General features: G+C 68.1%; 1 protein-coding gene across 1 annotated transcript in view; it reads left to right on the top strand.

The window, feature by feature from the left end:
• EPB41L1 (erythrocyte membrane protein band 4.1 like 1) overlaps nucleotides 1-18,781 on the top strand; it is a 77,442-nt gene that overhangs the window by 36,948 nt on the left and 21,713 nt on the right. The window contains exons 3-14 of the mRNA XM_054173333.1: nucleotides 642-806; nucleotides 4,494-4,598; nucleotides 4,703-4,745; nucleotides 5,571-5,646; nucleotides 7,009-7,227; nucleotides 7,317-7,404; nucleotides 9,086-9,238; nucleotides 11,631-11,728; nucleotides 12,848-13,023; nucleotides 15,066-15,214; nucleotides 16,144-16,179; nucleotides 18,154-18,345. Coding sequence (XP_054029308.1) covers nucleotides 642-806; nucleotides 4,494-4,598; nucleotides 4,703-4,745; nucleotides 5,571-5,646; nucleotides 7,009-7,227; nucleotides 7,317-7,404; nucleotides 9,086-9,238; nucleotides 11,631-11,728; nucleotides 12,848-13,023; nucleotides 15,066-15,214; nucleotides 16,144-16,179; nucleotides 18,154-18,345 — 1,500 coding nt within the window. The remainder of the gene's footprint in view (nucleotides 1-641; nucleotides 807-4,493; nucleotides 4,599-4,702; nucleotides 4,746-5,570; nucleotides 5,647-7,008; nucleotides 7,228-7,316; nucleotides 7,405-9,085; nucleotides 9,239-11,630; nucleotides 11,729-12,847; nucleotides 13,024-15,065; nucleotides 15,215-16,143; nucleotides 16,180-18,153; nucleotides 18,346-18,781) is intronic.

Here is an 18,781-nt window from a genome sequence, read left to right as displayed (position 1 = left end):
CTGCCCGTGGCAGGGGGCTGGGGCTGGGTGGTCTCTGAGGTCCTTACTGACTCAGTGCATTCTGTGAGGGAGCTCTGGGGATCCAGGTGTGTGGCATGTGGCAGAGGAAGGGCAGCAGGGGCAGGGGATGTGCCACAGCTCTCTGTGCCCGTGCTGCAGCAGGGCTGCGTCCCGGCAGGGCACCCTCTGCAAGCAGGGCACTGCCGTGGGCTCTGCCCGCTGCCTCCCAGCTGCCTGCAGGGCGGGCAAAAGGAGCCCTGGGGCAGCCCAAGTGCTGGCTGCTGGGGATGGCACTGGGGCCAGGGCAATGGGAGGGAGTGGGTGGCACCGTGTGCCAGCGCCCAGCTGTCCCTGGCAGGGCTGGGACCGGCAGCCGCAGCCCAGTGCCGGCCTCAGAGCTGCTGCTGCCCTGCTCCTGCCTGCTGCAGGGAGGGTGCAGCTGCCTAGCTGACCCCGGGCCCGTGGGCATCAGCGTGCCAGGGCCCCTGCCCACGCTGGTGGCACGGGGTGGGAGAGCTCAGGCTTGGTTGTGGGCCTGTGGTCAGCAGCCTCCCCCGGCAGCCCTCTGCCGCCTGCCGCTGGGCGGCTCTGCCCGCCCCCCTGGCGGCGGTGCCAGGTAACTGCGTGCCCCCCCGGTGCAGGGCACAGAGCTGGAGGAGAAGGACTACTCGGAGACAGATGGGCTCTCAGACAAGACCACCCCCAGCAAGACCCAGAAGTCTCCCCAGAAAACCAGCAAGAAGGTGAAGAGTGCTCTCTGCAGGGTGACCTTGCTCGACGGCTCCGAGTACGAGTGCGAGGTGGAGGTGAGTCCTGGCGCCGGGCAGGGGCCACACGGCTGCCCAGGGGCCCTGCCCTGCCCTGCCCAGGGCTTTCCCAAGGAGCAGCTTTGCCCAGCCCAGGGCTTTCCCAAGGAGCAGCCTTGCAGCAGCTCTCTCCTGAGGGAGAGGATCCCCAGAAGCAGGCACTGGGGTGGAAACTGCAAGCTCAGGCAAACAATCTGGAACGCCAGAGCCTCGCAGGGAATCCCAGCCCCGGGAACCCAAACTTGGCAGCGGCTCAGAGCAGAAAGCAGTGCCTGGAAAGCTGAATGGGTGGGGGGGAGAGCTGTGCCTGGCAGCCTGGCAGCAGGCAGCCACGTGCCAGCCTGGCTGCTGCCACCTCCAGCCTCGGCTGTGCCCTGCGCTGAGGCCGGCAGGCGCCGACCCCCCTGGCCGCCCTGGCCGGGGTTGTGTCCATCCTCCCTGTGCCCTTCTCAGGGGCTCACTGAATTGTTTGGCTTGGCAAAGCCCTCTCAGAGCACCCAGTCCGACACCAACCCCACCCCACCATGGCCCCCAAACCCTGGCCCCAGGTGCCATGGCCACAGGGCTCTGCAACCCCTCCAGCCATGGGGACTCCACCACCTCCCTGGCAGCCTCTGCCAGGCCCTGACCACTCTGGCAGCAGAGACATTTTGCCTCCTCTCCAACCTCAGCCTCCCCTGGCACAATTCCAGGCCATGTCCTCTCCTTCTCTCACCTGAGAGCAGGGAGCAGAGCCCAACCCCCAGCTCCCTGCAGCCTCCTCTCAGGGAGCTGCAGAGAGCAATGAGGTCTCCCTCAGCCTCCTCTGCTCCACACCAACCCCCCCCAGCTCCCTCAGCTGCTGCTCCCCAGCCCTGCTCTCCAGACCCTTCCCCAGCTTGGTTGCCCTTCTCTGGCCCTGCCCCAGCCCTCAATGTCCTTCTGGCAGTGAGGAGCCCAGAACTGAACCCAGGATTCCAGCTGTGGCCTCAGCAGTGCCCAGCCCAGGGGCACCATCCCTGCCCTGCTCCTGCTGCCCACACCACTGCTGCTCCAGGCCAGGCTGCTGGTGACCTTCTTGCCCCCCTGGGCACTGCTGGCTCCTGTTCAGCTGCTGTCACCCAGCACCCCCAGGGCCTTTTCTGCTGGGCACTTTCCAGCCCCTTTGCCCCAGTTCTGGAGTGTTCTCACCCCTTGCTGGCACTCCCACGAAGCTGGCAGGCCAGGAGCTGCATGGGGAGGTTGGCAGAGCCTGGGTGCCATTGTCTGTCTGTGCCCATGTACATGAGGATGGTACCAGGGGGCATTCTTGGGGCTGCAGCCTCCTGTGTGCCTGGGCTGGTGGCCCAGCAGCCTGCTCTGGCTGTGTGGGGCACCCAGGAGCATGTGTGCATGGGCATGCACATGGCTGTGTGCCCCAGGTGTGGCAGGCAGGGCAGAGGGGCCTGGTGGCTGGCACTGGGGGGTGCTGCAGGGCTGCCTCAGCCACTGCCAGCACAGGACCTCTGCCTTCCAGGAGGCAGCTGCCAGGCTTAAAGCTGGGTTGAGGCTGGGTGTTGTGGAGGGCTCCTGTGGCACTGCCATAGGGGCAGAGAGGTGCTTGTGGCAGCTGCCTGTCCCCAGCACTCACAGCTGGCCCCAGCCTGCAGCCTGGGCAGGGCAGTGCTGCTCTGAGCCCTGGCATCACCCTGGGGGCAGGCACAGCTTTAAGGACTGGCAGCCTTGCTTCACAATGGTAGAAGCTGAGGCTGTTCAGGGGCAGAAATCCTGGAGCCTTTGCCAGGGAGACCTTGGCACTTGCTGCTGGCAGGGGGTTGAGTGTGAGGTTTGTGTTCAGAGTCCCTCAAGATCCCAAGGGGAGCCAAGGCAGCCAGGGGGATGCCCCTGCAGGTGCCAGGGGGCAGCCCCTGCCTTCAGCCCCGGAGCCAGCAGGAGGGAGGAGGCCCAGGCAGGGCCTCCACAGCTGCTGCAGAGCTTTGCAGGGCAGCAGCAGCCCAGAGGGGCAGCTAGGAGCAGCCACTGGGGGGGTGCCACCCTGGGGTGAAGGTGCTGCAGTAAATGAATGCCTTGGCATGGGGGCATGGGAGCTGCCAGGCTGCAGGCAGGGGAGCAATGCCCTGCCCAGGGGAGGAGTTGTTCTGCCACCTCCATCAGTGAGCCCAGGCCTTGCTGCCACTGGTGCCCAAGGGAAACTGAGGGCATCTCAGGGGAGTGGCTAAGGAGGGTGCCCTCCATCCCTGCCTGGGGGCCAGGCTCCTTGTGGCTCTCTTGCCACACTGTGCTTTGAGACCCAGCCACCACCAGGGGGGAGGGTGTTGGAAAGGAGCTGGTCCCGTGGGCAGTGCCAGCTGCCATGAGCCCAGGGGCATCTCTCTTCACCTCTCCCAGCTTGCAGTTCTGCCCTGGAGGTGCCCAGCCTGGCTGGAAACCCCTCTCTGCTTTGGCATCTTTGTCCCCTGGTGTGATAGGCAATGGGCTGGGTGGGCACCAGCTCCCTCTGACCTGTGCCACCTGCTTCCTGCACCACACTGCCTGAGCTCAACCATGCCCTGTCCCTGCTGCCCCAGGACCCACCTGGGTGTCCCCAGAGCAGTGTTGCCAGGGGAGAGGCCTTCTCTCAGAGGCCTTCTCTCAGAAGCAGCCCACAATGTTCTGGTGCTTGTCTGGAGGGCCAGAGCTCCCCTGCCCCTGCCCAGTGCTCCCCTGCCCAGTCCTCCCCTGCCCAGTCCTCCCCTGCCCAGTACTCCCCTGCCCCTGCCCAGTGCTCCCCTGCCCAGAGCTCCCCTGCCCAGTGCTCCCCTGCCCAGAGCTCCCCTGCCCAGTGCTCCCCTGCCCAGAGCTCCCCTGCCAGGTGCTCCTCTGCCCCTGCCCAGTGCTCCCCTGCCCAGTGCTCCCCTGCCAGGTGCTCCTCTGCCCCTGCCCAGTGCTCCCCTGCCCAGAGCTCCCCTGCCCAGTGCTCCCCTGCCCAGAGCTCCTCTGCCCAGAGCTCCCCTGCCAGGTGCTCCTCTGCCCCTGCCCAGTGCTCCCCTGCCCAGAGCTCCCCTGCCCCTGCCCAGTGCTCTCCTGCCCAGAGCTCCCCTGCCCAGTGCTCCCCTGCCCAGAGCTCCTCTGCCCAGAGCTCCCCTGCCAGGTGCTCCTCTGCCCCTGCCCAGTGCTCCCCTGCCCAGAGCTCCCCTGCCAGGTGCTCCTCTGCCCCTGCCCAGAGCTCCCCTGCCCAGTGCTCCCCTGCCCAGAGCTCCCCTGCCCAGAGCTCCCCTGCCAGGTGCTCCTCTGCCCCTGCCCAGTGCTCCCCTGCCCAGAGCTCCCCTGCCAGGTGCTCCTCTGCCCCTGCCCAGTGCTCCCCTGCCCAGTGCTCCCCTGCCCAGAGCTCCCCTGCCAGGTGCTCCTCTGCCCCTGCCCAGTGCTCCCCTGCCCAGTGCTCCCCTGCCAGGTGCTCCTCTGCCCCTGCCCAGTGCTCCCCTGCCCAGTGCTCCCCTGCCCAGAGCTCCCCTGCCCCTGCCCAGAGCTCCCCTGCCCAGAGCTCCCCTGCCAGGTGCTCCTCTGCCCCTGCCCAGTGCTCCCCTGCCCAGAGCTCCCCTGCCAGGTGCTCCTCTGCCCCTGCCCAGAGCTCCCCTGCCCGGTGCTCCCCTGGCAGCGCTGCCTGTGGCTGCCAGCTGAGCAGGGGCAGCGAGGGGCAGCTCAGCACCATCCTGTGCCTGTGTCTGGCAGAAGCATGCCCGGGGCCAGGTGCTCTTCGAGCTGGTGTGTGAGCACCTCAACCTGCTGGAGAAGGACTACTTTGGCCTCACCTTCTGCGACTCAGACAGCCAGAAGGTGAGTGGCTGGGGGGGGTGGTGTGAGTGGCTGGGGGGGTGGTCCTCGTGTGGCCACCCCTGGGTGCTGAGGAGCCCCTCTGAGCTGCTCTCTCCTCCTTGCAGAACTGGCTGGACCCCTCCAAGGAGATCAAGAAGCAGATCCGCAGTAAGTGCTGAGGGAGGCTCGGTGCTGCCCAGCTCCCAGGGGGCTCAGCTCTGACTGCCCCCAGCAGGCCTCCTGTGCTGGGGGGCACCTGTGCCAGCTGGCCTGAGGGCAGGGGTGCTGCTGCTTGCCTGGCTCCTCCCAGTAATGCCAGGGTTGGGGGAACAAAGGACCCCATCCACGGCACCAGAGCCCTCTCCAGGCACCACCCCCACCTGCCCCGAGCAGGGAGGAGAGCAAGGCAGGTCCTGGGCTGCCTTTGCCCATGCTGGTGCCATGCTGGGGTGGCAGGAGGGCTGTTACCCACGGTGGCACCTCCTGGGCCACGAGAGGCTCTTGCTGTGAGGTTGGTGGCCACGCTGAGCTGATTGCTCCTGCATCTCATGGAACAGTTTGGGTTGGACCTTACTTAAAGCCCAGCCAGCTCCAGCCCCCTGCCATGGGCAGGGACCCCTCCTCCCAGCCCAGGCTGCTCCAGGCCTCATCCAGCCTGGCCTGGAACACCTCCAGGGATGCTGTTTGGGGAGGAGTAACCAAGTCCTGCTGCTGTCCCAGTGGCTGCTCTCTTGGCACCCTTGTCCCTGCCCTGTACCAGGCCTGCAGAGAGCAGTGGGTGCCTGGATGCTCCTGCATGCCAGCATGCAGCCAGCCTGGGTAGTGCCCTTACTCCTCTCCCTCTCCCTCTCCCTTTCCCTCTCCCTCTCCCTCTCCCTCTCCCTCTCCCTCTCCCTCTCCCTCTCCCTCTCCCTCTCCCTCTCCCTCTCCCTCTCCCTCTCCCTCTCCCTCTCCCTCTCCCTCTCCCTCTCCCTCTCCCTCTCCCCTCCCTAGGTGGGCCCTGGAACTTTGCCTTCACTGTGAAGTTTTACCCTCCAGACCCTGCCCAGCTCACAGAGGACATCACAAGGTGAGGACCACCCCTGCGTGGGCACAGCTGCTGGGCACAGCTGCCAGGGGACTGGCAGGGAGGGTGTGCAGGGGCAGGGCTCTGGCAGGCCCTGGGCAGCTGGGCTGGGTCTGAGCTCTCACTGCCCTCCCACTCTGTGTGGCACTCAGAGAGAGTCCCTGAGAGCTGGGCCAGGAGGGAGGCCATGGGAGGTGGCAGTGAGCAGTGACAGAGAGCAGGGCACGGGGAGGTGTTCCCTGCAGCTTCCCAGGCTGCTGCAGAGGGCATGGAGCTGTGGTGGCAGTGCCCAGGGAGGGCAGGGCAGGGCGGGCTGTGCCCTGCTGCGGAGGGCATGGAGCTGTGGTGGCAGTGCCCAGGGAGGGCAGGGCAGGGCGGGCTGTGCCCTGCTGCAGAGGGCATGGAGCTGTGGTGGCAGTGCCCAGGGAGGGCAGGGCAGGGCGGGCTGTGCCCTGCTGTGGAGGGCATGGAGCTGTGGTGGCAGTGCCCAGGGAGGGCAGGGCAGGGCAGGCTGTGCCCTGCTGCGGAGGGCATGGAGCTCCCATGGCAGTGCCCAGGGAGGGCAGGGCAGGGCGGGCTGTGCCCTGCTGCGGAGGGCATGGAGCTGTGGTGGCAGTGCCCAGGGAGGGCAGGGCAGGGCGGGCTGTGCCCTGCTGCGGAGGGCATGGAGCTCCCATGGCAGTGCCCAGGGAGGGCAGGGCAGGGCGGGCTGTGCCCTGCTGCGGAGGGCATGGAGCTGTGGTGGCAGTGCCCAGGGAGGGCAGGGCAGGGCGGGCTGTGCCCTGCTGCGGCGGGCATGGAGCTCCCATGGCAGTGCCCAGGGAGGGCAGGGCAGGGCGGGCTGTGCCCTGCTGCGGCGGGCATGGAGCTCCCATGGCAGTGCCCAGGGAGGGCAGGGCAGGGCAGGCTGTGCCCTGCTGCAGAGGGCATGGAGCTGTGGTGGCAGTGCCCAGGGAGGGCAGGGCAGGGCGGGCTGTGCCCTGCTGCGGAGGGCATGAAGCTCCCATGGCAGTGCCCAGGGAGGGCAGGGCAGGGCGGGCTGTGCCCTGCTGCGGAGGGCATGGAGCTGTGGTGGCAGTGCCCAGGGAGGGCAGGGCAGGGCGGGCTGTGCCCTGCTGCGGAGGGCATGAAGCTCCCATGGCAGTGCCCAGGGAGGGCAGGGCAGGGCGGGCTGTGCCCTGCTGCAGAGGGCATGGAGCTCCCATGGCAGTGCCCAGGGAGGGCAGGGCAGGGCGGGCTGTGCCCTGCTGCGGAGGGCATGGAGCTGTGGTGGCAGTGCCCAGGGAGGGCAGGGCAGGGCGGGCTGTGCCCTGCTGCGGAGGGCAGTGCCCTGCAGCCCAGCCTCACTCTCTGCCCCCCCTGCAGATACTACCTGTGCCTGCAGCTCCGTGCCGACATCATCAGCGGGCGCCTGCCCTGCTCCTTCGTCACCCACGCCCTGCTGGGCTCCTACGCGGTGCAGGCCGAGCTGGGCGACTACGACCCGGAGGAGCACCTGGGCAACTACGTGAGCGAGCTGCGCTTCGCCCCCAACCAGAGCCGGGAGCTGGAGGAGCGCATCATGGAGCTGCACAAGACCTACCGGTGCGCCCCCCGGCGGCCACGGGCGGGCACTGCGCCCCCCCCCGCCCCGGGGCGCGGGGCCATGCGTCGCCCTCTCTGTGTCCCTGCAGGGGAATGACCCCCGGGGAAGCCGAGATCCACTTCCTGGAGAACGCCAAGAAGCTCTCCATGTACGGGGTGGACCTGCACCATGCCAAGGTACGGGGTGCCAGGGGCATGGGCAGCGCCAGCCCGCCCTGCCCCGCTGCCTGCTCCCTGCCCCGCTGCCTGCCTGCCCCCTGCCCCGCTGCCTGCCTGCCCTGCCCTGCTGCCTGCCTGCCCTGCCCTGCTGTCTGCCTGTCCCCTGCCCTGCTGCCTGCCCGCCCTGCCCTGCTGCCTGCCTGCCTGCCCTGCCCTGCTGCCTGCCTGCCCTGCTGCCAGCCTGCCCCCTGCCCCGCTGCCAGCCCACCCTGCCCTGCTGCCTGCCTGCCCCCTGCCCCGCTGCCAGCCCACCCTGCCCTGCTGCCTGCCTGCCCCGCTGCCAGCCTGCCCCCTGCCCCGCTGCCAGCCCACCCTGCCCTGCTGCCAGCCTGCCCCCTGCCCCGCTGCCAGCCCACCCTGCCCTGCTGCCTGCCTGCCCTGCCCTGCTGCCTGCCTGCCCTGCTGCCAGCCTGCCCCCTGCCCTGCTGCCTGCCTGCCCCCTGCCCTGCTGCCTGCTCCCTGCCCTGCTGCCTGCCCCCTGCCCTGCTGCCTGCCTGCCCTGCCCTGCTGCCAGCCCACCCTGCCCTGCTGCCTGCCTGCCCCCTGCCCTGCTGCCTGCCTGCCCTGCCCTGCTGCCTGCCTGCCCTGCTGCCAGCCTGCCCCCTGCCCCGCTGCCTGCCTGCCCTGCCCTGCTGCCTGCCTGCCCTGCCCTGCTGCCAGCCTGCCCCCTGCCCCGCTGCCTGCCTGCCCTGCCCTGCTGCCTGCCTGCCCTGCCCCGCTGCCTGCCTGCCCCCTGCCCTGCTGCCTGCCTGCCCTGCCCCGCTGCCTGCCTGCCCCCTGCCCTGCTGCCAGCCCACCCTGCCCCGCTGCCTGCCCACCCTGCCCTGCTGCCAGCCTGCCCCCTGCCCTGCTGCCTTCCTGCCCTGCCCTGCTGCCTGCCTGCCCTGCCCTGCTGCCTGCCTGCCCTGCTGCCAGCCTGCCCCCTGCCCTGCTGCCTGCCTGCCCCCTGCCCTGCTGCCTGCTCCCTGCCCTGCTGCCTGCCCCCTGCCCTGCTGCCTGCCTGCCCTGCCCTGCTGCCAGCCCACCCTGCCCTGCTGCCTGCCTGCCCTGCCCTGCTGCCTGCCCGCCCTGCCCTGCTGCCTGCCTGCCCTGCCCTGCTGCCTGCCTGCCCTGCTGCCAGCCTGCCCCCTACCCCGCTGCCAGCCCACCCTGCCCCGCTGCCAGCCTGCCCCCTGCCCCGCTGTCTGCCCCCTGCCCTGCTGCCAGCCTGCCCCCTGCCCCGCTGCCAGCCTGCCCACCCTGCCCCACTGCCTGCCCACCCTGCCCCGCTGTCTGCCCCCTGCCCTGCTGCCAGCCTGCCCCCTGCCCCGCTGCCAGCCTGCCCACCCTGCCCCACTGCCTGCCCACCCTGCCCCGCTGCCTGCCCCCTGCCCTGCTGCCTGCCAGCCCCCCCTGCCCCGCTGCCTGCCCCACTGCCCCGCTGCCTGCCCCCTGCCCCACTGCCTGCCTGCCCCCTCCCAGGCAGGGCACGACCCTGCGCAGCTGGCACCAGGCGGCTCTACCCCGGGACCAGAGCACCTCCAGGGAGAGTCAGCCTCAAGGGCTGGCCTCTGCCAGCCGCTCCCGCGGGGCACTGCCGGCCAGCCTGGCCCTGAGCGGGCAGCTGAGCAGCCTCCCGCTGCCCCCTTGCCCCATGCAGGACTCGGAGGGCATCGACATCATGCTGGGCGTCTGTGCCAACGGGCTGCTCATCTACCGCGACCGGCTGCGCATCAACCGCTTCGCCTGGCCCAAGATCCTCAAGATCTCCTACAAGAGAAGCAACTTCTACATCAAGATCCGCCCGGGGGAGGTGGGTGCCAGCTGCCGCCAGCCCGGCCCCCGGGCACGCCGGGCTGCCGGCTCTGCCGCGCCGGGGCTGCCGGCACTGCCGGGGTCGGGGCTGCCGGGGCTGCCGGCTCTGCCGGGGTCGGGGCTGCCGGGGCTGCCGGCTCTGCCGGGGCCGGGGCTGCCGGCTCTGCCGCGCCGGGGCTGCCGGCTCTGCCGGGGCCGGGCTGCCGGCTTTGCCGGGCCGGGGCTGCCGGCTCTGCCGGGGCCGGGGCTGCCCGCACTGCCGGGGCCGGGCTGCCGGCTCAGCCGGGGCTGCCGGCTCTGCCGCGCCGGGGCTGCCGGCTCTGCTGGGACCGGGGCTGCCGGCTCAGCCGGGGCTGCCGGCTCTGCCGCGCCGGGGCTGCTGGCTCTGCCGGGGTCGGGGCTGCCGGCTCAGCCGGGGCTGCCGGCTCTGCCGGGGTCGGGGCTGCCGGGGCCGCGGCTGCCGGCTCTGCCGGGGCCGGGGCTGCCGGCTCTGCCGGGGCCGGGCTGCCGGCACTGCCGGGGCCGGGGCTGCCGGCTCTGCCGGGGCCGGGCTGCCGGCTTTGCCGGGCCGGGGCTGCTGGCTCTGCCGGGGCCGGGGCTGCCGGGGCCGGGGCTGCCCGCACTGCCGGGGCCGGGGCTGCCGGCTCAGCCGGGGCTGCCGGCTCTGCCGGGGTCGGGGCTGCCGGCTCTGCCGGGGCTGCCGGCTCTGCCGGGGTCGGGGCTGCCGGCTCTGCCGGGGCTGCCGGCTCTGCCGCGCCGGGGCTGCCGGGGCTGCCGGCTCTGCCGGGGCCGGGGCTGCCGGCTCTGCCGGGGTCGGGGCTGCCGGGGCCGCGGCTGCCGGCTCTGCCGGGGCCGGGGCTGCCGGCACTGCCGGGGCTGCCGGCTCTGCCGGGGCCGGGGCTGCCGGCTCTGCTGGGACCGGGGCTGCCGGCACTGCCGGCTCTGCCGGGCCGGGGCTGCCGGCACTGCCGGGGCCGGGGCTGCCGGGGCTGCCGGGGCTGCCAGCCGGGGAGGGGCTCCGGATGGTGCTGGCCGAGGCAGCTCTTCCCCTGCGGCGTTTGGAGGCTTTCAGCAGCTGCTCTCTCTTTCACTCTCCCATTTTCTCACTGGCAAAGTGCCCCCAGCAGCCTGAGGGCACCTCGGGCTCCCCTGCCCACCAGCCCGGGGGGAGTTGAGGGCCTTTCAGGATGTGCTCTCCCGAGCCTCACAAAAAGCCATCAGGAGACTTTCTCACTCCTTTGCTGACCCTTTCCACTCTCTCTCTCTTCCCTTTTCTGTGCACTGATGGGAGGATGCATCCGTGCCCATGTGTGCCAGCGGGCAGGAGGGCAAGCACAGGGCATCAAAGCTGGGGAGTGCTGCCCTCTGGCCCAGAGGAGCTGTGAAAAGGGTTTTGTTTCTGGAGGGAATTTATCCTGCACTTAAAAAACCCCAAACCAAAACTTGAGGAAAGTGCTCAGGGCCAAAAGGGTGATGCCAACAGCAGTGGGGCTGAGCAGGGACCTCTCCAGCACTGCTCTGAGGACTTCTCCCCATGGTGTGACCCTTTGCTGGGGACAGGCACCCCCAGCAGGTTTCCATGGGGACAGGCACCCCCAGCAGGCTTCCTTCTGCAGCCTGTCCCCATGGTGTGACCCTTTGCTGGGGACAGGCACCCCCAGCAGGTTTCCATGGGGACAGGCACCCCCAGCAGGCTGCTGTCCCCCAGGGGGACAGGCACTGCCACTCAGGCTTCCTTCTGGAGCCTTTCTCTCTCTCTCTCTTCCCTTTTCTGTGCACTGATGGGAGGATGCATCTGTGCCCATGTGTGCCAGCAGGCAGGAGGGCAAGCACAGGGCATCAGAGCTGGGGAGTGCTGCCCTCTGGCCCAGAGGAGCTGTGAAAAGGGTTTTGTTTCTGGAGGGAATTTATCCTGCACTTAAAAAACCCCAAACCAAAACCTCACAACCATTTAGGGTTGAGGGAAGTGCTCAAGGCCAGAAAGGTGATGCCAGCACCAGTGGGGCTGAGCAGGGACCTCTCCAGCACTGCTCTGAGGACTCTTTTTGCATGGTCATGGCTCCTGTCAGGCAAACCTGAGGGCCTTGGCAAGGTGGGACCCACCTCACCCTGTGCTCTAGGGCAGGAGCTGTCTGTGACCACAGAATCCTGGCATGGGTTGGGTTGGAAGGGACCCTAAAGCTCATCCAGCTCCAGCCCCCTGCCATGGGCAGGGACCCCTCCCACCAGCACAGGCTGCTCAAGGCCTCATCCAGCCTGGCCCTGAGCACCTCCAGGCAGGAGGCAGCCACAGCCTCCCTGGGCAGCCTGTGCCAGAGTCTCCCCAGCCTCACTGCCAAGAATTCCTCCCTCAGCCCCAGTCTGAATGCTGTGTCTCTGTCTCCCCCAAGTATGAACAGTTTGAGAGCACCATTGGCTTCAAGCTGCCCAACCACCGCTCTGCCAAGCGCCTCTGGAAGGTCTGCATAGAGCATCACACCTTCTTCAGGTGAGGACACCCTGCCCACACCTTCTTCAGGTGAGGACACCCTGCCCACACCTTCTTCAGGTGAGGGCACCCTGCCCACACCTTCTTCAGGTGAGGACACCCTGCCCACACCTTCTTCAGGTGAGGGCACCCTGCCCACACCTTCTCCAGGCCCCCCTCTCTCAGAGGCAAACACCCTCCTGCCTCTGCCTCAGTGGGTGCAGGCTGGGGGCAAGCCCAGGGGGCACATCTGGAGCCTGCTGACAGCTCTCAGAACCACAGAAACATTCAAGTTGGAAAAGAGCCTCAGGACCCCCAAGGCCAAGCACTGACCCTGCTCTGCAAGGCTCACCCCTGACCCACAGCCCCAAGCACCACAGCCAAACCACCTCCAAACACCTCCAGGGCTGGTGACTCCACCAGCCCCCTGGGCAGCCTGTGCCAGTCTCTGACCACTCCTGATGGGACTTTTCCTACTGTCCAGCCTAACCCTCCCCTGCTGCAGCTTGAGGCCATTGCCTCTTGTCCTGTCACTAACTCCCTGTGAGAAGAGACCAGCAGCAGCCTCCCCACAGCCTCCTTTCAGGCAGCTGGAGGCAGCCAGGAGGTCTCCCCTCAGCCTCCTCTCTTCACACCAACCATCCCCAGCTCCTTCAGTTGCTCTTCACCAGATTTCTCCTCCAGGCCCTTCCCAGCTTCCTTGCCCTCCTCTGCCCTGGCTCCAGCACCTCCACATCTCTCTTGGACTGAGGTGCCCCAAAACTAGGCACAAACCTTGAGGTGTGCCCAGCTCAGGAGGACAATCCCCTCCCTGCTCCTGCCGGGCACAGCATTGCCGATCCCAGCCAGGAGGCCTTTGGCTTCACCTGGGCACACTGCTGGCTCCTCTTCAGCTGCTTGTCCAGGGACCCCCAGGTCCCTTCCTGCCAGGCAGTCTCCAGCCACACTGCCCCAAGCCTGGAGCCTTGCTTGGGGTTGCTGTGCCCCAAGTGCAGGACCTGGCCTGGTTGGAGCTCATCCTGGTAACCGCTGCCCCGCTGCGACAGCCCCAACCTCCGCACCTCCCTCTCTGCCACCCAGCTCCCTGCCCTCTACCAACTGAGCCCTGACTCTCTTGTCTCTGCCACCCCCTCCTCCCAGGCTGGTGTCTCCAGAGCCCCCCCCCAAGGGCTTCCTGGTGATGGGCTCCAAGTTCAGGTACAGCGGCCGGACGCAGGCTCAGACGCGCCAGGCCAGCGCCCTCATCGACCGCCCCGCGCCCTTCTTCGAGCGCTCCTCCAGCAAGCGCTACACCATGTCCCGCAGCCTGGATGGAGGTAGGCAGCCTGCCACGGGGGCCAGCTCCCCCCCAGGAGCCTGCCTGCTGCAGCCTAACCCCGTGGCAGCAAAGGGGCTGCCCCCAGCAGCCGGCTGCGCGCAGCCCGGCCCCGTGGCACGGAGACAGACCCCTTGGGCACGGGGGCAGGCTGCCCCAGCAGGATTCTCCCTGGAGCCTGGCCACATGGCAAAGGGTCTGGGCCCACCTCATAAGGTTCCCTTCTGGAGCCTGGCCCCATGGCATGAGCCTTTGCCTGGAGACAGGCACCCCCAGCAGGCTTCCATGGGGACAAGAACCCCCAGCAGGCTTCCTCCTGGAGCCTGGCCCCATGGTGTGACCCTTTGCCTGGAGACAGGCACCCCCAGCAGGCTTCCTCCTGGAGCCTGGCCCCATGGTGTGACCCTTTGCCTGGAGACAGGCACCCCCAGCAGGCTTCCATAGGGACAAGCACTCCCAGCAGGCTTCCTCCTGGAGCCTGGCCCCATGGTGTGACCCTTTGCCTGGGGACTGGCACCCCCAGCAGGCTACCTCCTGGAGCCTGGCCCCATGGTGTGACCCTTTGCCTGGGGACAGGCACCCCCAGCAGGCTTCCATGGGGATAGGGACCCCCAATCAAACTTCTGTGTCCCATAGGGACAGGCACCCCCAGCAGGCTGCCTCCTGGAGCCTGCTCCCATGGTGTGACCCTTTGCCTGGGGACAGGCACCCCCAGCAGGCTTCCTCCTGGAGCCTGGCCCCATGGTGTGACCCTTTGCCTGGGGACAGGCACCCCCAGCAGGCTTCCATAGGGACAAGCACCCCCAGCAGGCTTCCTCCTGGAGCCTGCCCCCATGGTGTGACCCTTTGCCTGGGGACTGGCACCCCCAGCAGGCTCCCATTGGGACAGTGACCCCCAATCAGGCTTCTGTGTCCCATGGGGACTAGCACCCCCAGCAGGCTGCCTTCTGGAGCTTGTCCCCATGGCATGAGCCTTTGTCTGGGGACTGGCACCCCCAGCAGGCTTCCATGGGGTTAGGGACCCCCAATCAAACTTCTGTGTCCCATGAAGACAGGTACCCCCCAGCAGGCTTCCTTCTGGAGCTTGCCTCCATGGTGTGACCCTATGCCTGGGGACTGGCACCCCCAGCGGGCTGCCATTGGGACAGGGACCCCCAGTCAGGCTTCTGTGTCCCATGGGGACAAACACCCCCAGCAGGATTCTGTGTCCCATGGGGACAAGCACCCCCAGCAGGCTGCCTTCTGGAGCCTGGCCCCATGGCATGAGCCTTTGTCTGGGGACTGGCACCCCCAGCAGGCTTCCATGGGGATAGGGACCCCCAATCAAACTTCTGTGTCCCATAGGGACAGGCACCCCCAGCAGGCTGCCTCCTGGAGCCTGCTCCCATGGTGTGACCCTTTGCCTGGGGACTGGCACCCCCAGCAGGCTTCCTCCTGGAGCCTGGCCCCATGGTGTGACCCTTTGCCTGGGGACAGGCACCCCCAGCAGGCTTCCTCCTGGAGCCTGGCCCCATGGTGTGACCCTTTGCCTGGGGACTGGCACCCCCAGCAGGCTTCCTCCTGGAGCCTGGCCCCATGGTGTGACCCTTTGCCTGGGGACAGGCACCCCCAGCAGGCTGCCTCCTGGAGCCTGGCCCCATGGTGTGACCCTTTGCCTGGGGACAGGCACCCCCAGCAGACTTCCCTGGGGACAGGGACCCCCAGTCAGGCTTCTGTGTCCCATGGGGACAAGCACCCCCAGCAGGATTCCCTGGGGACAGGGATCCCCAATCAGGCTTCTGTGTCCCATGGGGACAGCACCCCCAGCAGCTGCCTTCTGGAGCCTGGCCCCACGGCAGAGGGTCTGTCCCCACCCCTTTGCCTTGGGGCCAGGCTGCCAAGGGCCTGTGGCAGGGCCGGGGGGCGGGCAGCTGGGAGATGAGGCTCCCCCAGGCCGGTGCACTCTGGCTGCAAGGTGTCTGGGGCTGCTGAGCTGTGATCTGGCAGGGGCTGGGGGGCTGGGGGGGCACGGCTGGGTGACCTCCTGCTCTCCCCCCCGGGCAGAGTTCTCACGCCCAGCCTCGGTCAGCGAGAACCACGACGGAGGGGCAGAGGGCGAGAAGCAGGAGGAGGACGGAGAGCTGGGCAGCAGGAGGAGGTCCCAGGCAGAGGAGGAGGAGGTCACCACCCCCACCAAAATCAAGGAGCTGAAGGTACAGAGGAGCAGTGGCAGTGGGGGGGTGGGGCTGGCACACACCTGCAGAGGGCAGGCAGGGAAGCAGGGGCAGGGCTGGGCTGCGGGCAGGGACACCGCCAGGGCAGAAGCCTCTCTGGCCCTCTCGCTGCCAGCTGTGCCCCAGGCTGCTGGGACCCCTGGGGCATGGCTGCTGGCCTCACTGGTGGAAATGGGGCTGGCATGGGGGGCTCAGCTGCTCTCTGACTTCCCTGCAGCTTTCAGGTGGGCTCAAGGCTCGTCCCCAGGCAGCGGGGAGCAGCCTCCCTCCAGGACAAGCATGGGGCCAGGCCAGGCACACTGATGCCTGGAGGGGCTGAGGGCACGGAGAGAGTTCAGTCTGGAGATGAGGAGGCTGAGGGAGACCTCACTGCTCTCTACAGCCCCCTGAAAAGAGGCTGGGGCCAGGTTGGGGCTGGGCTCTGCTCCCTGGTCTCAGGGGATAGAAGGAGAGGCAATGGCCTGAAAGTGTGCCAGGGGAGGCTGAGGTTGGAGAGGGGGCAAAATGCTGCCAGAGCGGTCAGGGATTGGCAGAGGCTGCCCAGGGAGGTGGTGGAGTCCCCATGGCTGGAGGAACCCTGTGGCCATGGCACTTGAGGCCGTGGTTTGATGGCCACGGTGGTGGTGGGTTGCTGTTGGACTCGGTGATCTCAGAGGGCTTCGCCAGCCCACACAACTCTCTGATTCTATGCCCACTCCTGCCTGGCACCGCCTGGGCACAGCCCACCCACTCCCTCCCCCGTGCCCGGGGCTGGCCCAGGGCCAGCTCAGCCCATTTCAGCCCCGCGCTGTGAGGGGAGGGGGGAGGGTTCCTGGCCTCCCTGCCGGCCCTGCTGCTGAACTGTGATGTTTGTGGGAAGGTCCCTGACTGACCCTGCTGGTTACTTTTAACCCTCTCTTTGCTGCCAGCCGGAGCACGAAACAACCCCCAGGCACAAGCAGGAGGTATTCTCTCTCTGGAGTATCTTAGTCCTCATCAGTGCATCCTCTTGTCCATCCCCCCCCGGAGCAACCCTGGCTGCCACCCTGTTTCCTGGGATAGGAGATGCTCTGGGACTCGGCGGGGGGTGGGGGGTTGGATGCTAGAGCAGCCCAGTGAGCAGAGGGCTGGGGATCTGCCCCAGCATGCACACAGCATCTTCTATCCCACTAAGTGAGGTGGTCCTGGTGGTCCTGGTTGTCTGTGTGAGCAGGAGCCCCCCCGAGGTGCCCCTTGCACCGAGTCCCTGCCCCCTCCCTGCCCCCCCCGGGGGCACCCTGGCTTCTGCTGTGCTCCTGCCCGGCCGTGTCCTCACCTCCTGTGTCCTCTGCCCCCAGCTCTCCCCTGGAGGCTGTGCCTGTGGCTCCCACTGTGCTCTGCCACCTGCTCTGCTTCTGCCTGCCCTCAGCTGCCTCCCTGCCCTGCCCTGCCCTGCCCTGCTCTGCCCTCCCACAGCCCCAGCCCCCCGCAGCACTGCAAGCCCCCCCCCAGCCCTCATGCCCCAGAGAAGGGCAAAGGGGGCTCTGGGGTACCCTCAGCACCCACTCAGCCACCTGTAGGGGCAGGCACTGGCATTCACCCCCTGTGCCTGCTGCCAGAAGGCAGAGGGTTGTGGAGAAAAGGGAGGCTGTGTCCTCCACTGCACAAACTCCCTGTTGGCAGGGCCCCCCACCCCAGCCCCCCAGGGAGAGTCATCCCAGACTGCAACCCACAGCTGCTCCCCGAAGGCTCTGCCTCCAGCCAGCAGCCACCTTGGCCACGGGGGCAGGCTGCCCACCAGCCTTCCTTCTGGAGCCTGTCCCCATGGCACAGGGTCTGTCCCCACCCTGGGTGCTTGAAGGTGGATCCTGGCTGGAGCTGTCCCCAGGGGCAACAGCAGCCAGGCCCTGGGTCGGCTGTGCTGGCCCCACACAGCCCTCCCCATCCCGCCTGGCACCTCGGGGCAGGCCCCACCGGGGCGGTGGGCACCGGTGCTGGTCCCCCCCCATGCCCACCTCATTCCTGCATGTGCATGTGCTGCTCCCCCAGCCCCAGCACAGCCCCAGCCCAGAGGTGGGCAAACCATGAAGCACTGCCCCACAGCTCAGCCCCGGGGGGGGGCAGGGCAGGGGGCTGCTGGGGCTCCGCAGTGAGCTCGCAGGAGCTGCAGGGTTGGGTAGGGGTCCCGAGGGTCTCTGGGCTGCCACTGAGGAGGAGCCTCGGGGCGGGGGGGATGTTTTAGGTGACTCCTTTCGAACCTCAGAAGAGGTTTGAGCTCAAAGCAGAAGGTTGCTGCTGGTGCTGGTGCTTGCTCTGAGTTGGTTTGCCCACCCCTGTGGCAGGAGGGGAGCCGCCCTGGCGCCTGTCCCACCACGGGGCAGTGCTCCTCACACCTCACCCCAGCACACCCTCGGTGCTCCCAGCTCTCCTCTCTCCACAGCAGGCCAGACCCTGCTCAGGCTGCCCCTGGGCCCAGGCTGCTCCATGGTACCCAGGCTTGGACTCGTGCTGGACATCTCTGAGCCGCCCCTGACCTCCTGCCCTTTGGCAGAAGCCCACTTCGAAGGAGCTCCTTTGGGAGCGATGCTTTCCTGCCCTGCTGGGACAGAGGCTCAGATCCTTTGTCCCTGGCAGGAGAGAGCAGCAGGGGAGGCTGCTGGTGCTTCCCCATCAGTGCTGATCCCAGGGGAGAGCTCCCTCCCTCCCTGCAGGGGGCTTGGCTTGTCCTCAGCAGGCTGTGCCGGAGCTGCTGCAGGGCTGTGCTGTCCCCTTCTCCGAGGGCAGCCTTACCACTCACCTGGCCACCTGCTGCCTTCTGCTGCTTCCTGCAGCCACCCTGTGGCTCTTGAGGCCCTGCACTCCAGCCCAGCGTGACACAGACCCCCCCAGTGCCCCAGCTCCCCCCCTTGGCCGTGCCTGATGCTCTAATCCTGGCTCTCTTCCTCTCTTCTTTCCCCAAGTTTCTAGACAAGCCAGAAGATGTCTTGCTGAAGCATCAGGCCAGCATCAACGAGCTGAAACGGACCCTGAAGGAGCCCAACAGCAAGCTGGTGCACAGAGACCGGGACAGGAGGCTGCCTTCCTCACCAGCCTCTTCCTCACCCAAGCACGAGGAGGAGACACCAAAGGGAACCCCAGAGAAGGCCAGCGAGGTTTGTTCTGCTGCTTCTCTCCTGCAGGAGATCCAGTTGTTCAGAGGGAGCTGTGTGGCTCAGCACTTGGGCTCTGTGCCTCTGCCTCCTGGGCTGCCCTGGGGGAGCAGGGGGGAAGTTTCCTGGAGGGGGAGATGGGGGGAGGCAGGGGGCAGGGGGTGCCTTTTGCCAGGCTGTTGTCTCTGGGCTCTGTGACAACCTCACCATCTTCACACTGCTGTTGGGGACCTGTCCTGGTGTCCAGGCAGTGTGTGGGACTGAGCCCCTCGCCCTTCTCTGCAGGGCAGTGTTCTGGGGGGGGGGCCTGGAAGCTGGGCTCTGGCTTCTGTGGTTTCCCTCCTGCCTCCTACCAGCAGGGCTGCTGCGTGCCGCTGCCCCTGCGGCTCTGGCCCCAGGGCTCTCCTTGGCAGGGCAGGACCAGGTGCCTGCATGGAGG

The sequence above is a fragment of the Dryobates pubescens genome, chromosome 26 (genome assembly GCF_014839835.1).
Source record: "Dryobates pubescens isolate bDryPub1 chromosome 26, bDryPub1.pri, whole genome shotgun sequence".
In the NCBI taxonomy this organism is placed as follows: domain Eukaryota; kingdom Metazoa; phylum Chordata; class Aves; order Piciformes; family Picidae; genus Dryobates; species Dryobates pubescens.
This window is presented reverse-complemented; position numbering and strand designations above follow the sequence as displayed.